The sequence below is a fragment of the Mycteria americana genome, chromosome 17, assembly GCF_035582795.1.
Source record: "Mycteria americana isolate JAX WOST 10 ecotype Jacksonville Zoo and Gardens chromosome 17, USCA_MyAme_1.0, whole genome shotgun sequence".
Lineage (NCBI taxonomy): Eukaryota > Metazoa > Chordata > Aves > Ciconiiformes > Ciconiidae > Mycteria > Mycteria americana.
The window spans coordinates 2,233,091-2,258,267 of record NC_134381.1 but is presented as its reverse complement, the minus strand read 5'-3'; the positions used below and the strand labels follow the sequence as shown (position 1 = coordinate 2,258,267).

Sequence of the window (25,177 nt, the reverse complement as noted above, 5' to 3'; positions counted from 1 at the left end):
TGGAATACATAGTAAATATTTCACAACCCCATAAATAAAAATGATTGGCCTGATCTTTTAAAAACCTATTTCCCTTTGGGCTCTGACTAAGCATGAGAAAGTTCAGCCTAAGAGGGAATTTATTTGAAAAAGCAGTGAAAGGTTAGAAGCAAGGATGTGGGCTGGAATATGCCTTGCAAACGTGAACTGGGGAGGCATAGTGCTAATGCCTTGCATGTGCAAAAACATTTTGAGGGTTGTGAATTCAAACCATGAAATTAATATATTCAAAATTAAGGTTTTCTTTCCCAGACCTTATGCATACAGGGTATGGTGATTTTAATGTTCTGACTAGTGATGGGAAGATACGTAAGTGGTTTGCTGGCGTTAACTTAAGGGTAAGGAAGAACATTTAGCATCTCCATTTCTTGATCAATTTTAAATATTCAAAGTTGCAGCCTTAATGTTTCCTTAAAGTAAATTTTAGCTTTTGGTTTTCTTTTACTTTTTGGAGGGTAACAGAGCAAAAAATGGAAAGTTCCACTGTTGTGCTTGGTAAAACTTACTAATGCCTTGCACAATTAAAAGCCTAATGTAAATGATGTGTGTGTGCGTGCACACCCACATACACATGCTAAAGTGAACGATTAGTCATTTACAACTTTGTGATTAATTTTTCCAATGTTCTTATTTAATAATTCTCCTGCTCCTTGAGAGCAGATTTTATTTTTCTAATATGTTTGCATTTTAAGTAGGTAAAGTCTCTTGAGATTCCCATTTGCCTAACAATTAGATGAATATGTTCATCTTCAAATTTAAATGACCAACGGGTTGAGACCAAGAATGATAAATTTTGGTGCAGGAGGAGGACATTAAGAAAATGATAGGGAACTTAGTTCTTGGATCTACAGTGTGAAGAAATTTTGACCTTAAGGCCTGAGATATGTTCCTTCAGTGCTGTAGTTGTTGCCTTTCACAAAAGCATATTTCAGTGGAACTGAATGACCCCATATTTGTGAATATGGAATGACCAATATGGAATTCCAATATGGAATGACCCCATATTTCTGGGGTCATTCATTCTCCCCTGGAACAAGACTTTTTTGGCAAGGTGCAGTGCTGTCCATTGCAGCTTAACACAGGTTACTCCTGTCTTGCTCTTACATTCGCCTTCTCTAAGTACATTGCAGGACTGGCATGGGAGAGAGTTTGTCACTGCAATTTCCCAGGTTTTCTGTAACATGGGAGATCCATTTCCCTTTGCCTTTCTCTGCTGCCGTTTGCTAGTTCTGACCCAGTGCCTTCACATTACAGCACCAATGTCTTTTCTGAGGCTGACTGAAGTAGGTAACAGCTCCTGGACCTGTTTTTTAATAGGGTGAAGTTGCTCTACTGACATAACTGTTATACTAAGGGTTCCTTTTGGATATTCTCACTTTGGCTATCCTATTGGATGTCTTGCCTTACAGCCACATAAGGTGTGCTCAGGAGCATGACAAACATGCAGTCATGCTGGAGGTTTTGATGTTCGTGCAAGTCCTGCAGTTCCATAGCTCTGGAGAGGACCAGTCGCTCTGTATGTAGTTTTAAGCTAAGGTTTTAGAAAAGGAGTCTTTCCAGTTGTCTATAAATCTGTGATCTTCACATGATCTTATATAGGAAATTGCTAATATACCCATAAAAATTAAATTTCTGCCCCTTTCCCAGATACTGACCAAATAGACCATGTTTACAGAAATTTGGATGTTAATACTTTGTAACAAATTTCTTACAGAGTTCCTAGGCAGCAAAATTGATGGAGAAATATATTTATTCTAATAAAAAAGACTAAGAATTTTAGTAATCCCAGACTGTTCCGATCATCTGTCGGTTTGTCCTGAAAATGCCAGGAGAGCTTTATTGAAGATAGAAATACATCCCTCCACCGTTCATTAAGAAGGGTTACAATTTCCATCTTCCAACATGGTTTGAAATTTAGCAAGAGGAGAGGTGTACAAACAGCAATGCCATTAATTATTCAAATTCTTCTTTCAGCCTGAACCTTTGTCTGCTGAGCTGTGTGTTGGCATTTCAACAACAATAAACCTGAATAGCACACAAAAAACTGAAACACTTTAAGTATTTTTATTTCTTGAAAACTATCCCAATCATTTGTAAGCCAAGAAAATGATCAAAAAGATGCAGTGGTCTGTACTGTTGAGTAATCCAGCTTGCCTCATCCCAGTTCTCAGTATTTTCACTTCTAAGGATCTTTATAATCAGGAAAGGCAGAGCAATACAAGGATTACCTTCTAAGATCTCTTCCTTTCAACCTAAGCAAAAAGGTTCTTGATTATCTTGGCTGATTGTAGAGGGGAGGGTTCTGCATCCTTCCTAGTTTATTTTAATTTGGTTTTGTTCTTTATGAAGATTTCTGGAGCCAGGATCTCTTCTTCAGTGCTGCTCAGTCATTTAACTATCACTTTTCCTTTCCACTTTGGAAACTAGGCAGTGATACTCCCTGTGAATCCCCATCTGGAAATCACAGTAAGAACAAAATTTCTAGTCAAGGACAAATGAGTAGGAAAAAGGCAAGATGAGGCTTGCTTTTCCTTTATGAAACTCTCAGTGCAATGAGACTCTTGTCTCATTTAATCTAAACAGTTGTGAAGTAGATAAAAGTAGTGTATGTTCCCAGCCAAACCATTTTGATTCCAAAAGGAGGTTAAAATAAAATGGCTTTTATTGTGTGTTGTGCATAACTCCATAATGTGGGCTGCACTGAGGGTTTTTTTGCTTAAAATGGAGATTCAGCATCCTTGTTGATATAAAAAATAAATCTTATTCCACCAACAAGTTAGGTATGTACAAGTACACCTATTTTTTTAATTATGCAAGATTAATGCTGTTCTTTGTCAAATTGCTGGTTGTAGCATATTAGATTTCTCTTTTCAACATGCTTTATCTTATACTTAGTTACAATTTGAATAAAAAAGAATCTAACACTGCCCTGAAGCGACACTAGAATGAAAAGTATGAAACTAGATCTGCTGGTGTTATATTGTCTGGTGTGTCTGAATTGTGCCATGGAGTCTGAATATCCTGGTTCATAATGCTGATTTGGGGGATAATTGTAAAACACTGTAACATTTTCACTTTAAATTGCTGATATTTGCTGTCTGTATGGACTCAACTTTAACATACCTTTAACTGTGGGAGAAGGAAATTCGTTGATGTGTAACATCCTGAGAATGCCTGGGAAGTCTTTTCTTTCTCAGCATCCAGTGAGTAGTACCCAAAACACCTTTTCCCCAAAATGTTTTAAAAAAAATACAGTACATGACCGTCAGAATATTATGAACAAGGGGTCTGTCTCTCAGAAATTAAGTCAGGATATTCCCCTCTGTATGGAATTTCCTGCTAGTCTGGCATCAGGTTCCCAAACCTGGAGGGATTACATACAGCTCTGGATGGTCTGCATTTAAATCTCCATCGTGCTGATACATTCAGCTGACATGTGATTTGGATAAAGTATCACAGAATTTGTGGAATTCCCTGGCCACCTACTTGAAAGCATCTTAAAAAATGCTGTAAGGTGAAGTCAATCCTGTAGCTACCGAATGCACCCACAACAGCTCTTCTTAGGAGCTGGGATTAAGCGCTGAAACGCTTCAGCAAGAAACCAAGCGCAAGCCTGTGGCTCCATGCGCTCTCACCTGTCATTTAGTCCCTTGCCAACTCAAAGGTGAGGTAACATCTTGCGCTATTTTTTGGTAATTTCAAGGGATTTGGCCTCTCTCTGTGAGGGTTTGGGATTACCTTTTTCTTGGCTTGGTAGTTTGCAGCCTGAGGACCCTCCTTTGCGAAGCATGGGAAGCACCATGCTAGGTTAAGCCAGTGTGTGCCCAGATGTCTCCTGTGTTCCTGACAAAGGCCAAACGTTTGTGGGAAGGAAGTAAATTATCATGAAATGAGTGATCTTGGAATAGTTCACCCACAGGGAAAGTTCTTTCCTAACCCCCATTTAGGAGCTGGCTTGTGCCTTTGTGTGTGAGGGTTTCTGTCCTTTCCAAATTTCTGGATTTTATTATTATTTAATCCTTACCAATGTAACTCTGCATACTTTAATCCTCTTAAGGGGTTGCTGCTGACTTTGGGCTCAGTCCTGTTCCCTTTTCAAGGAATTTTGCCATTAGACACCTTTAAGTTGAGCTCTGGTGTAGATTGCAATTGATTTTACTGGCAACTCCTCTACTTGGCTGTAAAATGCAGGTGTAAAGCTTGTAACTTCCATGCAAGAGCACAGTTTGAATGAGGAGTAGATGGAGGTCTACAGGCAGTAAGCTCTATGTCTGCAAACACGCATTTTACCTCTCCCCAACTGCTAGTCCAGCATCTAGAAGGAAACCCCTAAAGATGCCAAAGGGTTAGGTCAAAGGAATTGTCCGTGAACCTGCGCGGGGAATATCCTGCTAGCTTAGGAAACCATAAATATGTTCCTTTCCATCTAGGTGCCCCTCTGGCTGCGGAAAGGGAGAAGAAGCCTCTCTCCAGAGCTGTCTTTGTGCTGCCCTGGGTGGAATCCACAGAAACAAGTGAGGGTCCCAGATGTTTTTGCTCCCTGCTCTGTTGTAAGGAAGCGGTAGCTGCACTCTCCGTCGTCTTCTAGGGAGGCTGCTCCGGTAGTTTGTGTGCTGAACACAGCTCGGAAAGGTGTTTCCCAGTGACAAGCATGTGGCACATATCTCAGAAAATGCCAGCCTTTCCTGTTTCTTTGCATCAGGTGGTTTAGTCGTGGTGGCTTTGGCTCTTACTGAAGAGTGTTGGAGTTGCTCATGGTTCCTTTCAGTGAGGCAGACCTCCCAGGAAAGATGATGCTTTTTTTCAGGTACTGCTACACAGCCATTCACCAGGTCCAGCCCTCTGTGTTTATCACCAGCAGGACTCGTAAGGACTCCAGCATCTGCCAGCAGATTTTCAGGAAACAGTTAAGGAGTGTGAAACTGAGCATCAGAGCATCTCATGGGCTGTCCCACGATCCACTGGCCGTGGCCGGAGCGACAATGCTGATACTTCGTTGTCACATAAGTCTCACCCAGGAAGCCTGTTCGGAGGGAGAAACATCACAACCGCAAATAGAGAAATGACAGATAAATGTACTGCAGTGGGCTTAGCTGTAAGAAATCCAGCCCCGCTCCCCTTTCAGAGGTGCTGCTGGACTTCATGAACTGTTTGGGAAACTTTGTTTCCTGAGGTGAGCCAGGAATGTGGAATTCCTGGATTTTGGTCCTTCCTTTGCCGTTCTCAGACCTTTTGGTGTAAAGGTGCCATCCTGACCATGGAGCAGGACAAGTAATGCTGTAGCTACTGTCCGGACTTCCTCTTTTCCGTTTCAATTTTGCTGCTTTTTTGTTGACTGGGAGCTGGAACACTGCTGGATTTTAGGAATAATTCAGCAGGCTATTGCAATCTATTTACATTCAGCAGGTTTGCCTTTCCACATTTGGAAGCTGTCCCTACTAGACAGGTATTTCTGCAGTGCTCTGTAAGAGCAGGATCACTTAGGATTCAAGAGTATCTGCAAAGTATCTAGTTGCCATGAGAGCTCCTCTATCAAGTAACTTTTGTGGCTTCTTCCATTCGAAAGGTCAGTATGAATTCTAGGTCAGGTGAAAATTGTTGTTCACCTTGGAGAAGTCCTTAAGAAGCTCCCGCAGCCTGCTGTGTGGAGACCCCATCATTCTGGACTCTTAATGAGATATGCTGTCATCATTGCAGGAATGTCATCTGTAGGATGTATGTAACTGTTTCCAGTTCGGGTCCAGTGATGCTGCTCTGAGCCCAGTGGAAACTAGTTTGTACATAGTTTTTGTGGTCTCAGATTCCTGCACTTACAAGGGCGGGTTAAGTCATCTGTATTTTTAGCTTGTGATACAGAAGTCCTGACCTTTCAACAAATATCTGATTGCTATCTAGAAATCCTTTCTGGGTTTCTAGAGCAAAATCCACTGAGGCCCTGGCCCAAGTGCTGTAACGAAAGAAGCCTCTTCTTCTGCCTGCCACTGTTGGGCATGTGTTCTCTGCCCTCCCTCTTTCCTGCAGAAATGAAATACGTGCTTTCTTCTCTGCTGAATATTTGAAGCAAAACAACAAAAAAATCTCAAAATACTTAATGCAACATCTGGGAAGAAAGATGACCTGGCTGATAATCCCTAGGGCAGGGTATTTCAGCAGCTACGAGTCATTGCTGAATGCAGACCACACGACAGGAGCCAGCCCCTGGAGACAGGCAGAAAAGAGCAGCACATTCCCCGTCTTTACTGGAGGTGCACTTGCAAGCAGAGTGGTCAAAAATGCTTTCAGGTCCCGTGGAGTTATTCCTTGGGGTACTTGAAAAACCTGCCTGTTGGCCATCTCAGTCTGTCAGTCCTTTATATCTGAGGAACTGCCTTGTAACAAGGCTGTTGCTTGCCTTTTTTTCTAGTAAGAAGTGATGCTGTATTTTGGTGCGTGTATTTCACGAGATTAGATGTGGGCTGACTAAGGATATAAGGTCATTACTCTGGAATCTCTGCTCCCCTTGGAAAGACTCATGAGCATGAAGGAGGAATGATATTTGCTGGAGTTTGGTTTTTAACTAGATGTCTTTTAAGCATTTTGAAACTCCAGGTTTGCAGCAGTGTAATACAGCGATTGTTCAGCTTGCAGCAAGGGTGTGTTCTGCAGGACTGTTGCCTGAATACCAATAAGAGACAGCACTGAACCACTGTGCTAGTGGGGTAATTAGTATGTTTCCCTGGATTTTTCCTTAAGTCCTAATAGTGCCTGTTGGTATGCTTTGCTTTTGGTGGAGCTGCACTGTGTTAATGTCTACCTGGTGATAGGAGAGCTTGAATCTGAGCAGACTTGCTTAAGTAGCATTAGTTTGGCTGTCTGGTACCAACTCCTCAGAGGTTTGTATGGGGGTTTCAGTATTGGCTTGCAGGCACACCTCAGCACTTGGAGTCCCTTGTAGCTCTTCCCATTGAAAGCTATGTTTTTACATATATTGGGTATGGTGCCCCGGCTGGAATCTACCTTGCTGTAGTAGTTATAACCCAGAGCAGGAAAAGTACTAGCATACAGGCTAATTCTGCTCAGTGAGTTTCTTGCTAAGAAAGCTGTCGCTGCTGGGAACAGCACTGGAAGTATTTAACGGCTGTCAAGCAAAGACAGCTTTATCAAGTAAGAAGGAAGAAGTCTGGCACTTGGGTGCAGCCCTGGAAGAGTGACCGTTCTTCAGAGAGGCTAAAGCTTAGCTACACATCGGCAGTCTCCTGATACTTTCTGAATTCTGTGTAAACCTCCTTGTCTCTGAGACTTGGCACTGGTTGCTGGTTGCTGGGTGTTACCTCCTTTAAAGGGTTGAGGAAGAGATTAGTACCAAGACCAGCTGGAACAAATTCTTACTTCTCATAACGTCTTGTTTCACTATAATCTCTGGAGGTCATTCTTCCTTAGGGAAAACAGTCCCCTAAGAAAACAAGTAAAACCCTATTCTCTTGGGGTCTCTTTTTATCATGTTTTCATCTTCCGCACACTGCGTAGGGAAGGAAGTGGTCATACCCAGCATGTGCTACTTAAGTCTCCGCTGTTGACAGTGAGATCCTCACAATCTTCCCTAAGTTACAGAAACTACAGCTAGCCATTCCTGTTTGAGTCTGTGAGATGGTGTGGCCTAGCATTTAGTTTTATTCTTTTCTAACAAATCTCCTTATTTATTGAGCACTTTTCTTCCAAACTAAGGCCATAATAGTTTTCTTCCTTCCAAATGGAGGTGTTGAAAGTGCTTGGTATTTGGTACTCCTTTGAGGGATTAGCCTTCAGTTCATCTACCACATGGCTCATTACACTTCAAAAGGAGGTTGGTTTCTTGTCTTTGGGATGCCCAGGAATGTGATGACACGTTACGAATTTTATCTACTAATAATTTACTGTATTTTTTTTGCGACAGATACACAGATATTCACTAGCAATCATTAGATTCTCTTTTTTGTCAAAAAGGGTCCAGGGTAGACTGAGACCCTTGGTGCCGTTGTATGACCACTGAAGGAGACTACATGAGGTTATATAATGAAACATAGTTAAATGTGACCCACCAGTGCTTTTATCACTTGAATGTTCTCACAGTCATGTTTTGCTTCTCCTCCTGCTCTTCCTTAAGCAGCGCACTGTCTGAAGCAGTGAATCCTTTTCATCTTGATATATATGCCTGGGCTCTGTCTCGCTTGTTCAGCCTAGACTTTTTAAAATCCCTTAGATCTAGCTTAGCATTGCTGTTCTCTGATTAAGATAGAAATATTTTTTTGGTAGCAGAAGTAAAGTTCCAGTGCCCAGCTATTTAACACCTTTTATATTTGGCATTTTTCTCTTGTAGATCACCATAGCTTCTACTTTCATTCTGCCAAGCAGAATAAAGGGCGGAAAGTGATTCTTCATTTAGTGTTGAAACCCCATGTGCTGATGGACTGCAGTAGTGAACCCAAGTGAGCGATTAGACTGTACCAATGCATACTAGCTTAAAATATTTATTTCTTTTAAAAATAAAATTATTAAGTAAAATAAAAGCTTACTTAATGTGCATACTCAGGTATGTTTGAACACGGTGTGGAAGAGGTAGAAACAAGGCTTTAACTTTGCTAATCGTATGCATACATGAATACAAACATCTGAGCTACTGCAGGGGAGCTTACTGAATGGCAGCTCATGTGTGGAGCCACGGTAGCTGATGTGTACACTCCTACCTTGCTCCTGTTGTGAAGTAAAACACATTAGTTTCAAGATTCTTTGTGGCTACACCAGCTGGTGTGTTTTACTTTGTTTGCAGTGGGCTGGTAGCACACAACCAATCGGCTGCTGTGGTCGGCTGACAGGTACAAGGCTGCAAGTTGTAGTGGGGTGACTACTTATGGATGTCAGTCTGTACCCTGAGGTGTACGTCAGGCATCAGAAGATGGAAGAACCCCACCAAGCTGACAAGTGAAATTTTCCTCTTACGCTGATGTGATAGCTGAGCCAAAGACATTCATTGCCCCCAGTCAGACCAAAACAAATTCATAAGCATCTCGAGCTTTTTTGCATCTGTCTTCAGCTGTGGTGAAGGGGGTCTGTTGTTGCTGGGGTGAAGGGAGGAGGCCTAGGGTACGAACATGTATGAAACAAGGCTCCATCAGCCCTGCTGTTCATTGAGCACCTTACTGTCCAGCGTGTTTTGGATTGTTGGTTCTCCTTGGGTTTGTTTGTTATAACGTGCCCATACTGGATCTTGGATGCAGTTAGTAATCAGTAAGCAGCAGCAGTGAGAACCAAGTGTGGTATGAGCGTGTAGGCACACCCAGTCCACGTTGTAGGTGGCATATTAAGACTTTGACTTCTAACAGCTCGTACGTTGACTCTATGTTTAGTTCTGCCAGTTTGTCCCCATCCTGACCAGTGCTTGCCTAGTGTAGCCCTGAACTTCCAAAGGGGATTTCAGCAGTGCCTGCTGTTCTGTGTCTTCATTGCTGTGAGGTCTTATGGAGGCTGTACTGGAGAGCAGAGCTGCCTGAATAGGAAATAACAAATCAGAATATGCCCCAAACAATATAGCGTGGGGCACACGGGGGTCATTGTGAAGCAGCGGTTGTCTGCATGCCTTAGAGATTTGACAGAGCATGTGGGATGAATGTAACTGCATGGGGGTGTCTGATTGAGCAGCGTTGTCTGGAGTGCTTGCCTTTTACCTCAAAGTTTCTAAAGTGACCTGTTTTCTTCTTCCCACAGACAATTTTAGGTACACGTGTGACATATGTGGGAAAAAATATAAATATTATAGCTGCTTTCAAGAGCACAGAGACCTACATGCCGTGGATGGTGAGTACTGTTTTGACACTCAACACCCAAACTAGAATGAGAAGTTGTTGGGGAAGGCAAAATGTGGTTCTGCAGGACCGTGCGGCCCATGATGTACAGGACATTGCACAGCATGGCTCGCTCGCCTTTGTCAGGGAAGGCACAGTCCGCGGGCACTGCAGGAAGGAGTTTGCTGTGCTTGATTCTCTCTGTGTGCATCAAAATAACACCCTCTGCTGGGGCCTGTGGTCCTTGCAGTCCTCCTGTCTGTATTAAGGTTCATGGTTAGGGTGGATATGCTAGAACTGAGTAACCTCAAGGTAAATTGTCAGTCTGGCTACTTGCTGGGCAAGAGTTGGTTGCCTTTTGGTTTCTGACTTCACAGTATTGTTCCCAACGTGCTCCTCTGTGAGAAACCACATTTCAGAGTTGAGAAATGTTGTTTTGTTCTTGTTAATCACTGTGGTAGTGAACTGATGCAGTTGTCAGTGGACCTTACAGACCAATTTTTCCTCTGTGAATGTAGACGTGGCCTAGGCTGGTGACACTCAGACAGAAGCAGACACCCTCTTCCAGAAGCAGTGTTTCTTTTTTCTACAATGGGGGACATAGAAGCAACAACGTACTGTCTCTGGCTTGCCCCTTGCTTACTGGGCATCTAAAGCTCCTCAACTCAGAGCCCACAGATACTCCAAACCCTCACTGTGTATGCTACAAGCCTGTTGGTATTGCTCCTCATGTGGCTGAGGAGGGAGCCCTGGCAGAGTTTTAGAAAGAGGCTGCTTGGAAAGCAGAAGGTTTTGAATGGCTGAACTGTCTCAGAAAAGCAAGTGGTTTTTCACAATATGTGGCGTCCAAAAAAATTGCTCTTTTTAACTGGAACGTGTGGACATCTGAACGTGCTCTAAGAACAGCCAGTGTTCTCTTGGAGTGCACCACTGCAAGCTCCCTTCCTCCCATGGGGAGCCAAAATTTAATTGCTGGGACTGAAAGTCACTGTGAGATGGACGTGTCTGCTTTTGTCAGAAATGTTTCTTCATAGCTATGGTTCAGGGAGCTCTGCCTAGGCTTATGAGAGGGCTTTGGAAACGACTTCCGCTTGTGTCTTGCAAGCACACTGTTTGTCTCAGTTCCTCCAAGGGGCTGGCTGTGTCTTAGCAAACACAAGTGTGAGGCGGCTGTGCATCTGAACTTCACGTGGGGCTGTGTCAGTGTCAGAACAAAGGCCTTGAGAATCTGAGTATATTAGGGCTGGGCATGCTCAAATAGTTCCTGTGTGGATGCTGCTGGGAAGAGGAGGGACTGGGGCACAAAGCCTGGTTTGTTCTGTGGGGCTGAAATATGCTGAAGCGGTACGTGAAATACAGGAGGAAAACAAGGCCATTTAAGAGGATTTAATTTCTGTTTTGTTTCTTCCCCTCCTTCTTCTATTCTATGTTAGTTTTTAGTGTGGAAGGGGCCCCAGAAAACCGGGCAGGTAAGCCGAGATCCTTCGTGTGCTTTATTTCACAAACCTTTTCAAACATTCAGTAATTCAGGCACAGCAGCTCCGATTCTACACTTGTAAGAGTCAAGGGAGTTTTGTCACTGATTGCAGCAGGAGAGGAGCATCCTTTCTCCCTCCCCCAGTGTGTACAGCCAGTAGGTTGATGCCCAGCCCTAGTAGATACCAGGCTTTTGTTGTACATACAATTGATCAGGCTTTTGAAAATGAAAGAAGCAGGTGTTTCATGTCTCTGGTGATTTAGTGAATTGTTCAAGGCATAAATTAAATTATTTTATAAAACGGGTTGGGTTCTGATTTGTTGCTACCTGTGCTGGTAGAAAGCTGTGCTGGTAGAAAGTCACTGGCCAGTATTTGTTAGCTGACTTGCTTGCAGACTGCTTTACCGTGCCCACACTGAGACACTATAACATCATTAGATAAGAGATGCACTGGAAGAAAATCAGAAAATATGAATCAGGCTTTGCAATGTGTTTGTTCGGTCTTTCTCTGTATTTTTTAAATGTTATATACCTACAAGGCACGTTACTGGGCTGGAAGGGGGGTGTGATATCTGCCTGGGGCACCTGGGGAGAAGGAGGGACAAGTCAGACAGAGGGGTCATTGGGTTTATAATTCCTGTCTTGAAATCTTGTTACAGATCGAAATGTCATTACAGATGCAGGAGCATTCAGTGCCCATGCAGCTATAGAAGGAAAACCTGAGGGTGTTGTCAGCTCTCTTGCTGGTTCTGTTCTCTTGCAGACCCCTATGACCAGGCCGTCATAGCAGCAGATGAAGTGAAGGAGGAGGAGCCAGAGCCATTCCAGAAGATTGGTCCAAGTATGAGTTATTATACAGCTTCGAACATGAAAGAGACAGTACAAGGGTTTCAAATCTGGCATTAGCTGGAGTACCTGTAGGAAAACCAGAAAACACCGCGTTATGCAGAGGTGTTGGGACCTTAGGGGTGCTGAAAGATATGTTTGGGTTCAAATGAACACCAAATACCCGCAGCCCTGGCCCTAAGAAATGCAGCTTTGTGTGACACTTCCTGCTCAAGAGCACTGCAAAGAGAAGAGGGAAGAGGTTCAGGAGAAAAACAAGCTGGCAGCGATTAGAGAGGGTCTTAAGGTGTACTGGCAGGTGATTGCATTCCCACTGCCTTTGTGGTGGGTTCATCAAACAGATCAGACTTTGCCGAAGCATTTCTCTGAATTCTCCATTTTGGGAACAATTGATTAACCCTGGATTTTCCTTTGGCTTGCAGCTTGCTGTCAGTTCTGTAGTTAACCAGCACTGGCAGGAGCGGGAGGTGTCAGTGTATGGTTAGACTACTTCATTATTTCAAGTACCCCAAAAGCAGGAATTAGCACAGTTATTGCAGAAAAGCCCCTCCTCCTGCAAGAGAAATCTACAATTCCAATATAAAAGTTCTGTAATTAAGACTTAAACTTGACAACTTGTTTCCTAGTTTGACTGTTCCTGTTGTCTACACATCACAGACTGTCACCAGAAGACAAAACTGTGTCATCTGTAATACAGACTTTAGAAATGGATTCTTGCCTTTGTTTTGCACACCTACTTGCTGTAATTTTGGGATAATCTCCTGTAGCTTGTTCAGTTCTTCTGGGCTTTTTATGCACAGTCCATCACTCTGGACACTGGCTTTGACTGTTTCCTTTGTTGGGGAAAAGGTTGTATGAATTACAGGGCAGATAAGTTCCAAGTGCATGAGGAATATGCTCTAGTTTTTGTCACCTGGCCAGTTTCTGTGTAAAAAGTCAGGAAGTCGGTGATTGTGTGAGAGGGTGCTGCAGTCCTTTCTGATCTTTTATTTGTTTCATTTTCACAGAAACTGGCAATTACACCTGTGAATTCTGTGGCAAGCAGTACAAATACTACACTCCCTACCAAGAACATGTGGCGCTGCATGCACCTATTAGTGAGTATTCAGCTGGAGATCCTATTTCATTACAGACTGTGATTTATGGTGGTTGGTGGTAAACACGAGGGTTGCAGGAGAGAGTATAATTCTTGTGGGTCCTTCCACTGGGCCTGTGGGATTGCAGCTGGCAGGACGTAGATCATGTGCTGACCAGGGCACTGTAAAGCTGAGCTGGAATCTCTTCTCAGAGGGACACTGTTACTGTTAGGTCTGTAATGTCACTGAACTTTTACCGAAGTCCATGCAATTCTACATATGTCCCTTGGGGGTTTGATACTTTATTTTGTTGTTTAACTGAAGCAATGCACAAAATTTTTAGACTCCCCTAAATAATAAGTGAACGTACATGCTAGGGAAGAAGCATCTTTCTTACGAGCTTCTGAGAAATTATTTCAGACAGTGAGTTAAAACTGGTTTTCAAAATCATGTAAATTACCTTGGCAGCTTGCTACTAAATCACAGGCAATAAAATATTTATTTCAGGGAGCTCGGGAAAAGGCAGTTCTCAGCATACTACACGACACTACGATCTGCACTCTGGAGGGACACTACGATCTGCACTCCCCAGAAAAAGGGGAGGTTTTAATGAGCAATTAAGTGTAATTCAGTGCAAAATTTTAGTAAAACAGTTGAGATAATTTCTTGCTACATGCTGGTATTGGATGCTTTAAAAGTATGCAGAGAAGTTCTTTACACCTGAACTTCATGCTTCTTTCATAGCATTGCCCTGTGCTTTATTGCGATTTTAATGCTGTGAGCCAGCATGGTTGCTCTTTGCCCATGTCTGTCCGGCTGCCAGCATTTTGGCTGATGATGAGGATGGATGAGCTGAGCTCATTAGCTTAGTGGGTTTCTTCAGCCGCTCATTCACAGCCAGCAGAGGGAGTGCACACTCCTTCCTCACCAAATTCAGCCTTAGTTAGGTTTTTAAGTTATTATAATAAGGCAGCTTTGGTTTTAGACATATATAAAAATAAATTGGGAACATAGTCCACTAGACTATCACTTCTAACGTGGATCAAGGCTTGGTGGTTCCCATGCAGGTTCTCTGGAGCATGGAGATGGACCAAGATCATGGTAGAACGTGTAGGGCATGAAATACCTCTACCACCATCATCACAAAGTTAGTCTTATTGTCTCCCATCTGCCCAAAGGAACTAACCCAGTGCTTATGATTGCACACATGACAGTTATTCCTAAACATTCCTGTACCCCCAAACTCCACCTCTTAATTCAGGTGTTTTCAGGTCATCAGAAAAGCCATTGGTGGTGATCAGCAGTAGGTCAATCTCCTAGTATAGATGGGCCCTCAGACACCAAGGCTTTGGTGTCTCTAGTCCACTGCTGTACAGATGGCTAAGGAGCAGTATGCTGTAAGGACTGTGCATTAAATCTCTGCTCAGCAAGAACAGATTCTTGCCTTCCCAGTACTTCCCATTTCAAGGGGATTTACCGCTATGGATATCTCTCTACCCTCCCAACAATCTGTAGTAATAGGCTGCAGCTGCTGGTTCCAGTCCAGGCTATCCAGCATAAAAGAAAAACACAACTGTTCTCTCAGAGGTATTTGCCTGAAGTGGGCCCTGCAGGTCTGACTGCAGATACAAATGGTCCACACAAGATACTGCCCTTCATCCTGCGCAGAGTGCAGCTGCAGGGTCCTGATGCCCACTTCTTGACTACCAGAAGCCAGTTTCGGAGGAGGAGGAACATTCTTTTTGAATGCTGGGGTTAAAGCCATTCTTGCACCATGGTTTCTGCAGTAACCTTTGTGAAAGCAAAAGAAGCTGCCCCTGCTGCAGACTAGACCAACAGTCACTGAGATGCGCAGATGGGTTTCCAGTCCTTTCAGCAAATATCTTTAACTATGAGGACACTTAAGCTCAGATCAGGATAATATTTTCATAAGGTTTAACGCCCTCCCCACAAACAAACTTTTCTTTTCCCCCCCCTTTTTTTTTTAACCTTTTTTTTTTTCCCTCTCCTAGTTCCCATGACCAGTAAGATTTATGATTTACAGTGACAAACCACTAACCCTGGTGAGCATATAGGAGAGGGCATGATTAGCTCCCAAGGCAGGCTGGCCAGTACATCCTTCCACCTTTCTACTGCTCAGACTCTGCTCTTCCTATAAACCAAGGTCCTGTGAGGCAGCTGTAAACACGTGACTTCTGAAAAGCACAACTGGCTTTTCTCGGGCCCTAGCAGTCAGAAGAAGTAAAGCTGAGACTGTGTCTTTACCCTGGTCTTGTTCTTGTAGTTATGGCAAATTCTGAAAAAATAGCCGTAGTGGAAGCGGTTAAGGAAAACACTTCAGCATTACCCATCCAACTTTCTGTGTCTCTGCTTGAATGCAAGCTTCCCTTCCGGAGCCTGTCTTTCTGGTTTTCTGTGATAATGCATAAAAAATTACTGAAAATGGGCTAAAACAAGGACTCATATCCTGCAGGGTCAATAGGACCTTGCAGGATAATTTTTGGTCAGTGCTGCTGGATACCTGCTGTCTGGAAAAGAGCTCTGCTGTGGGGTTCCCTGGAATTGTTAATGCCAAACGTCGTCTTCGAAAGTTCCCTTTTGTTAGCGAGGCTTTTTCATATGCTTAGAACTGGGCTATTATTCTTTTAAAATACATATTCTTATGCTGTTTCTGTCAACCTATTCACTCTTTCTAAGAAGGGTGTCAGAGGCTGTTTCCACAAAAAGTGGATTGTAGGCACATTCGTTGTCCCAGTTTTAGAAATGTCTCTGAATGGAGGTGCACAGGGGGAGGGTTCAGAGATTTCTTTCTGTTCTCCTCCAGGCTCTGTCTGCTCTGTAAGATGGAACTGATTTAACCACATTTGCAGGTGGCTGGGCTATTGCGATTGCTCTTAGATGATGTGTTTACAGTGCAGAGAAAACATAGTGCATTTGGGATGTGGACTGGCTAGAAAAGCCACCGAGAATGGGTTTTAGCTTGATAAGTCCAGGCTCAGGAGTGTGCACTCCCCACATCCTCTTCTGGTAACTGCAAGTAAGGCAACAGACTCCCTGGTCACGGAAGTATGTGGTGAGAGCACTAAAATCTGCACAGCTGTCCATGTCCATTGCTTCCAGGATGAAAATCTAAAGTGATGTCAGGGCCCTGAGTGCAGTAATAGGTCTTAATGGCCCTGACCAGCCTCACATGGGAACTCCACCCACATTCAACCCCCCTGTTTCAGCTCAGCTCTTGATCATCGGTCCCTGCCTGAGCTACACTGTAGGATTTTGGTCTCCAGCTCAGTTGTAGACGTGCCTATGCCTGTCTGTGGATCCCATTGGTCTGAACCCCAACCCATAGACTGACTTCCCAGCTTGACGCCAACCCTGTCTCATCACTCTGGACCTCCCTGAGGATCGCTGGTATGTGTCTGGCCCTGGTTATCCTCACCAGAGCTGATCCTGCCCCTGACCTGTGGATTGACTTTCCAGCTTGACCACAGACCTGTCTCATCACCATGCACTTCCTGATGATCTGGACTCTTGATTGAACCTGGCTGTCATCTCTGGTCCTGTCTTGCTCACCTCTCTCAGGGTCTGTGAGATGGGCCCTGACTGTCGAAGACCCTGCCCTGCCAGCCCTGTGATCGTACTTGGCTCTGTAGGGGACAGACAGATCTACATCCACCCTGACACCTGAGATGCTCAAGGAAGTTCATCAAGCCTCTCTGCTCAATTACTTTTCTTAATGTGAAGGACACTGGGTACAATTTGTTCGTCAAAAGTGTTTCGTAAAGGCAGCTGTCATCATGGCTTTTTCCCTTAGGGAAAGGGATCCTTTTTGGTAGCACATCTGGTTTCCACACAGGTCCTGCCTAACCAAGAAAAAAACAGATCCAGATTCCAGTTGGATGGTCAGTCTTGGCTTCCTCCATCTCAGTGACTGAAAGCTGTGAGTCCAGATGTTTTTCCCACTCTCTGATCCCACAGTGGCTTACCAAGAGGCTCCACTGGCAATATTTGTTTGTACGTATAAAGCAGCACGTTAAGAATTTGACAGGTTTGAGCACAGGGTTTTTCCTGTGGAAGGACCTGTTTCCAATAGCAGAGGTTTCTGTTCAGCATACTGAATTTCAGGCCATTGTTAAGGAATCATTTTCCATCATATTCATTAAAGATTAAAGGTTTTTCTCCAGAGGTGATGGTATAATTCCATCTGAACTATCCGAATGGTTCCTTACCCATCCTGACAAGATCTTTCTGAAAAAATGCGATACACAAATTATTAGCCAGAATTTTTACCTGGAAAAAGTTAAGTTACTGAGATAATCTGATCTCTGTTCTGTTGTGGTGGTGCATCATGGTAGTGTGTGGAGTGTGGATTTATGTATCTTTCAAGGAGACATGTTGAAATGTCTGCCAGATTTTCTACTTACTGCTGCAGCTTGCCATTCACAGGGCTTGAAGGTCTCACCAAAGACAGGAAAGCCAGGAGGGACCACTGTGATATCTGGGCTGACTGGAGTAATGCATGCTATAGGATTGGCATGATTTAATTGCTCACGTATATGTTTTAGAGAGGCATCTAATCTTGCTGTTAAGAGTGACAGAAAATACAGCAACCTCTTAAGGTAATTATTTTGATGAATTATTACTCTCACTAAATTAAGACTAAAAATAGCCAGCTGTAGCTTTCAGACACTGGATCCTATTTATAACTTTGTCTGCTAGGTGAAGGAGGACTAAGTTACCAAATTTCTGTCCTTTCTAGACCTTTGTATAGCCTGCTGTCAAGTCACTTCATAGTGATCAAACTCCCAGTTAAGCCAAAGGAGTGCCTTTATGTTTCCATTGTAAGGTATGCTGTTCTTGTCCTTTATCCTCTTGCCTTCTCATCTGAATATTCTCAAGTCTGTTAACCACCTTCGTGAAGGGCATGCACCAGCGCTGGGTCTAGTGAAGGAACTGAGAGCTAACATTATCTTCCTGATCCCCTTTGAAAGTGCCCTGATTGCATACCCAAAGAGTACCTCAGTCTTTTTAGCTACGTCATTGCTCTGGGAGCTCCTCTATAGCCATCATGACCGAGCACAGCAATGAACAAGCTCTTCTTCCTGCTGCCAAGGCGGAGTCCTCCATCTGTTAAGTATCAGCTGTATCATCTGTATTCTTTAGCACACCATGTGCCATTCTGTGCGGCTGTAACACAGTGCACTCAGTTTACCGAGTGATTGGAGATAATTCAGTAAGACTTACCCTCTGCATTACTCCTCTCCTGCCCTCACTTCTCCAGTATTCTCCAGTAAGCTTCAACTGGGCATATCTCAGATGCTTTCTGAGAAAGTTTAAAAAACTTCATAGCAGCAGTTATGGGATCATCTGTCCGCAATGCTGTCTCCAGTCTTGCTGTCTAGGTGCAGATTTTGAGACAGGAGGTTTTTGTAACCATTCAGCAACTCAGTATTTTCATTTTTGGAAATATCTTGAACTTGGCCTTTTCATCAGCCTGAGGCACTGGGTTCTACAGTGAAGATGACTTTGCAAGAGCAGAACAGAGGAGCTACGTGATCGTCTCTACCTGTGTTGTTTAGTCTTCAGAGGGAATTTGTCATCTGATGAACTAAAAACTAAAACTTTTTTTTCAATGAATTATTAGCATCCTCCAGACTGCTAGAACAAATATTCTTTTGCCTGTCTTGCCTCGCTGGCTCAAACTCTGTCTCTGCCTAGTGTCAGATGGAGCAGCCTTCTCTCTGGGGTCTGAATTTGAAGACATACTATTTGTTTAAGTTGGGAGGAAAAAAAAGTCATTTTGGAGGTCTTCATAGCATTTAGACTTTTTTCTTCAGATCTCAGATCTTAACAGTATCTGGACTACAGAGGATGCTCTTTGTTTCTGACAAATAGTTGGCTGATTGCTACTTCTCTTGGCATAGACGGGGAATAAAGCAGCAATTGGTGGGAATGGGCCTCGTGGGAAACTAGAGGACGCTTCAGCAGGAAGTTGTCATATCTGACTACATTTTTGCTGGCAGTTTGGCAGCAACTGGAGGAGGATTATCCACGGAGACTGAAATGAAGTCTAGGAAGTAAAAGCAAACCTCTTGCCTGTTCAGCTGGCCAGAGACCAAGCAGAGGAGAAGTATCTTGACCTAAACTATGAGAAAACCTACTGCAGAATCTCCTGCAGAAGTACACTAACACTTACAGGAAATGTCATCTTGGATCTGGGTAACAGATCAAGTGAAACAAAAAACTGTTTGCAAACTGCTTTGAATGTACACATCCTCGCTATTCTGTGCTGCTGACTGCTGATGGGGAAGATGAGAGCAGTTCACTTTTGAGGTCTGTAATGTCTCATGGGATTTTGGAAATGAGCATCCAGTCCCAGTCTGTGTGACTTTTCTCCTCACCTGTTTCAGAGACAGGCTGTTGTGCTGCCATGGCAGTCCATGACGGAGAACTGCTTAATGTGGATAAGTATTTCTGAATTATATTATATAGGAGGAACAGGTGCTAGTGTTGTCCATCCAACTTTAGGCATCCTAAAATATCACTCTGTAGAAATTACTGGTAGTGAGCTTGGGCTGTGAGTTATGTGAACCTTGTTTCTTAGTGATTCTTCACGGCAGATGGTTGGAGTGGGACTTGGCTTCAGGAACCATATCCAAATTCCCATGGAAAAAGCCACTGGGGAATGAAGGGGGTTGTTAAGTTGTTTCTCCGTGTTTGTAATTGTTTTTTTAATCCATGGGGCCTAGACAAAGGGTTGTCCTCCCGAAGGTTTTTCATATGACTTTTGGCATTGAAAATTCCTGGTGATTCGCACTGTGCATTGCGGAGACCAAAATGTAGATACATTCCAAGAGCATATCCCGGTAACACTCAGAATTTCTCCACATGTCACCAGTACTTGTCTGGAGATGGGGGCCAAAAGGCCTTTCCTGACTTGCAGGATGAGAACTCTGCCTCCTAATTCCCTTCCATTACCAACAGCCCCCTTTCCTTTGTATTTGGTAGTGAGACAAGGAATGTAGCTGGACATCTCTAGGATTTATGCAAGGCTCAAGTAACAAAGATGTAAACTTCTCCCTATTCAGAGCTCTGAGTATCACGTTAGAAACCTGCTCTCAAAATTTGAACTCTTATGTATATAGAAATGGAGGACAGAGATGTAGGTACACCCAACCAGGCCATGGCAATCAAATAGTACTCCTGGATGGATGGGGTGATTCCTATTGGAGGAGGAATGGGTTGGTCACGTGGCAGTTAAAGGTGTGGAAGGGAACTAACAAGCTTCAGGAATCTGTCCCCTCGGGTGAGTGGGGAAAACAATTTCGTTACATGGGATCGGTAGATCCACAGTCGCTGCAGGTCCCCATGCAAGGGATTCGTGAGCATGGCTGTTAGAAAGCAACCCTCCCAGAAGGTACACGATCTGGGAGCTGACTGACTGTCCAGGCACTAGTTCTGAGTGTTCATATCCAGAGTTCTCTCGATCTCCACTCTTCGTGGCAGTGAAGACACAGGCGAGCCAATCCAGCAAAAAAACACCGGCTTCAATAAACCGATGTTCTACCCTCCTGCACCGCACCCCCTCCGGTGTCCCACCGGCATCCCAATCCCAGATGTTCCGCGCTCCAAATTCTGGATCCCCAGGAAGCAAGGCCATCACAGGTACCAATTGCCTTTCTACCATCAACTTTCTTCACTGCTTAGTGTCCAATCCTGCCCTGGGTTGGCTTTAGACCCTTCCTGGACTCAGTCTGCTCCATCCATGACTGTCCCAGAAAAGCTAGTCCTAGAAGCAGCGGAGGGGATTAGATCCTTTGGCACATTATAAATAAATTTAGATCAGCAGTAGGTCTTTATTATCTCTTCCCAGTGAGGAGTTGAGGGGTTTTTTTAAGCATCGTGCTAACCATGAGGTACAAAAGACCCTGTTTCAAATCCTGGTGTCACAAACTGAGGAGAGCTTCCTGACAAGGATTGGCATAGTGGCTTGTCAGGTATGGGGATTTTTGTTTGGTTTTGCGGCTTTGTTTGGCATTTAGTGTTTGTTTCCCTCAAGGCGATATTTTTGGGGGTAGGCCTGTGCCTGAGGAAGTGAAATGGAGTATAGGTGTTGTCACAGTGCTCCACTCTTCACAGGAACCACGGAAAGATAAGCTGGGCTCCAGCAGCAAAATTAGTGGTACAGAACCATTACAGAGATGTTAGAAGACTCAAGTTAAGGTTGATCCTCACATAGTCCCCGTTTCCTCCTTCCAAACAAAATCAAACCTTAAAAAAAAAATACGATATGAGACATTGTGTTCACACATCCAGGCAGCAGGGAAGCAATCTCTTAAATTTGTGGGATTGATAGATACATATTCCTTCTCAGTCCAGAAGAAGGGCTGGTTAATCAGCTGGTGTTTAAACGCCCTTGAAATGTCTGGCACGGACAGATGCTGAGTAGCAGAGGTGGCTGTGGTGGGAGGCCACAGGATGCTGAACAAGGATACTTTTTGTTAGATGACACACACATCCACAGCTACCAGATGTTGCAGTGAGTGACCTGTCTTCTTACAGCTTGTGAGTCCTGAGATTCCATATTGTTATTGCACCTCTTAAACATTTATATGATTTTATTACTAATTTGAGGTCCATCCAGTTCAACAAAATTAGGAGTTAAAGCTGAGAAACCTTTTCCATTATTTACTTAAACTTGAAACAACTTCTTCCAGTTTCATGTCTCTTACAAAAGTGGAAAAACTGGGAGCCTTCCTGAGTCAGAGGCCAGATTCATCTGAGCAATAACTGGGAGATGTTTTTTGTAAAGGCACTTACCCCCCCCCCCCCCCCTTCTCTAATCAAAAGGTATATCAGTACATTGGGTAAAAACTTTGAGCTGTTCTCTTCCTGTATGAGGAAGGAATCGCATGATGCTTGAGCCTGGTAGATTGGTCTTCAATAAATTAATATTAGTCTGGGGGTCCTACCCTGTCTATCTGGTGGCGTCATTTCCGTGGTGTCTTTCAAGGCAGCATCTTGTACAAATGCAATCTGAGTGGCTTCTTGAATTTCTGGTACAAATGCATTGACCATAACACCTATCAGGAAGACAGTCTCCAGAAGGGATGCCTTCCGAGTGTTGCGGTTAGAGACATTCCACAGGGGCCTGGATAATACCAGAGACGGTGGAGTACCACTCCACTGACAATGTTTGCACAGACGCTTAGTAGAGTGGCACGTACTTTCTCTATACAGATAATTTTGCTTTGTATGCAAAAGCTTCAGGTACAAGGAGGGAGAGAGAGAGGCAGCTTGTGTTAGCTGCCCTCTGCTGTGTGGGAAGGACACAGTAAGTCCAAGGAGGTGATTTAACTAGTTTTTTCTTATTGCCAGACTTGGCAAAAAAAAAAAAAAAAAAAAAGATGGGGATGAGGAGAAAACTACCATGCAAATTTTTTCCAAACATTTTTGGAGACCTCCAACTCACTTCCACTTGTGACATAAGCCAGGATTTGAACCTGGGTCTCTTGGGGGGGGTAGGTTGGCCTAATCCATTTTGTTGTGGTCTCTTTTTTCCCCCACTGTGCCATCTGCTGTTCTAGTTACTTAAGGCCTCTCATTCCTATTATTTATCTGTCAAGGGGAATGGACTAGATAATGTCTCCAGTTCCTTTTCAGCCCTGTTTTGTGTGATTCTGTTTTAACTGATTTGATTACCAAGTTCTCCTGTTCTCCTGCATTTTAGAAAGAGTCAGGAATGTAGTAGATAGAGAATTTGAGAAGCCTGCTCAGGACTTGGAAGGGTCCACTAAGGTTTGGCTGGACCAAAATTCATGGGCTGGGAGCTTCATGCGGTTCAGGTCTTTTCTAGCCACATCAGACATAAAGCCCATGTGTCTGAGCCACACTTCAGCACAGGGAGGCTGTGAGGCTGCAGGGAGCTGGAGCCTCTTTATGAAAGTCATGACAGCAGTTCTGACCACTACAGTGGTCTGCAGAAATACTTAATGAAATAATAATCTGATATAAATTTTCAACAATCCCTGTCACTCCTGAATGAAAGACTTCTTTCCCCCAACTCCCTCCCTATACAATTTGCATGCCGCTGAGCCCAGTAGAGCCTTGCTAAGCCACGTTCAGATGAACCCACTGGGTCACAGTGGACTCCATGAATGAGTCCGCGTATGGTAGGAGTCTATACAGCATAGACCATACACGTTAGTTTGGCCAGTTCATGTTTCATTTTATTTATTTCTAGTTTATCCTTTGAGTCACTACAGTAAATACATATGCCCAGATATTGCAAACCTAGTTGAAGTGAGACGAGACCTCACGCTATTTGTACTGTTGAACTTGTGCTAAGGGACACCAGCTGGAGAAGGTGGGAGGCACCTCAGCTGTGCTGTACAGTGACGCTTCAGGACACTGCAGCTACTGCCAGGGTCAGGAACCACCTCTTCGCGCTGGAGGAGTCCTCCCATTACAGTTACTGGGAAATTGCCCTGCGCCGTTGCTGAAGTGTGCGAAGCAAGTGAACTGCCAGGAGCGCCGACTGGCAGCACGGTGCAGAGGAGCAGGGCCTGCCTGCTTGGCCTTGGGGAGGAGTAAGGTAGTCAGTTCACTGTTGGAAAGCACAGAGGACCAGATGATCTACCATAGCTTTTCCAGACATCGTGGGCAGGCTCTGAGACAGCCCTTCAGTCCTCCACTTGAACCTTTCAGGGAGGGTGTTTAGGAAGGGAATGCAGGTTACTGGGAAGCACAGGGAAAGCTGGCTTAGTGCTTCTGCAGGTGACATACTACATGTTGTGGTGAGGACACGAGTTCAATCTGCAGGCCTGGTCACCTGTGCCAGAGTCTTTAAGGGCTGCTTATTGTCTTAAGGAAGAGGAAGATAAGGGTTGGGGTTTTTTTGCAGGGGAGGAAGCCATGATCCTTCTGGTGCAGTTAGGACTGGTGTTCATGGGCTCCCTAAGAGCCAATCCAGGCCACCTCAGCCAGAAGGCATTCAAGAAAAATATCTACCTGTTATCCCTTCAATGAATCTGGCCCATTTGCCTTCAAAATGAGGTATTTGACCTTTCTGCTGTATTCAGGCTATGCTGTTATGTGGCACAGGAGCATGTTGTCTTACCTCCTGTCTGTGTGGTTCTGCATCCAGTATTGACCAGTCACCATCCCTGCTTTGTTCTCCACCCAGCAGAAAGTGCTTTCAGCAGGAGAGTGGAAGGCAAAGCGCAAAACAACTTTGAAGAAACAAACAGCAATTCTCAGAACTCCAGCGGTAAGTGTGTTCACTCCCTCCTGCTGTTGCTTACCACGGTCCTCTCCAGAGCAGGATTCAGCTGTCATCGGTGATTGTTTATATATTTGGGGTACCTTCTTTAAGCTTGCAGGCAGCTAGCCTTCCTGGGGTAGTGCCTGCTTCTCAATCCTCCCCAGGTTCCTGTCACTCCAGAGCCTGTAAAAAATGATGATGTGGGGATCCTGCTCCCAAGGTCCACGTACTTTAGCACAGATTTTTCAATGGGGAACAAAGATGTAGAGAAAGGGGAATACAGACGGAGATAAAGCAGTACTTGTTCTTTGTCTGTGCATCAGTGAAGTCTTTGTGAACCAAAGCCATTTGCAACATGCAAGAGAAGTTTGAGCACTATGAGTAGAACAGCAGTTTGCATTACAGTGATGCTAAATGTGGCAGTTTGTTTACACATTGCTGTAACTGGAGTGCAGCTGTTTGTGAGTTTGCTACGTGGAGGTCACAGCAGATCAGATGTGTAGGTGTGGGACCAGAATACATGTGCTAGAAGGAATTCAAATTTACCCCACTTCTAGAGTTTCCTTTGAGTTTTAAGTCCAAGTGGTAGTAACTAAACATAACCACTGGCCTAGACAATTTTGTTTAGGTACACCATTTACAGAGTTTTCTTTGCAAGATTTTTATCCTGCCAATGTATCCC

The 25,177-nt window shown here is 44.0% G+C and overlaps 1 protein-coding gene across 5 annotated transcripts in view; it reads left to right on the top strand.

The window, feature by feature from the left end:
* The window catches only part of ZNF618 (zinc finger protein 618), a 162,248-nt gene that overhangs the window by 109,152 nt on the left and 27,919 nt on the right, over positions 1–25,177 (top strand). For 3 of the 5 annotated variants that reach the window (XM_075519927.1, XM_075519925.1, XM_075519924.1), the window contains 6 exons: positions 9,760–9,849; positions 11,270–11,305; positions 12,077–12,154; positions 13,167–13,256; positions 20,709–20,897; positions 24,418–24,501. In XM_075519927.1, the coding sequence (XP_075376042.1) occupies positions 9,760–9,849; positions 11,270–11,305; positions 12,077–12,154; positions 13,167–13,256; positions 20,709–20,897; positions 24,418–24,501 (567 nt within the window). Of the gene's footprint in view, positions 1–4,469; positions 4,554–9,759; positions 9,850–11,269; positions 11,306–12,076; positions 12,155–13,166; positions 13,257–20,708; positions 20,898–24,417; positions 24,502–25,177 lie in introns of all 5 variants that reach the window. The other 2 variants (XM_075519923.1, XM_075519928.1) reach the window with 2 other exon arrangements.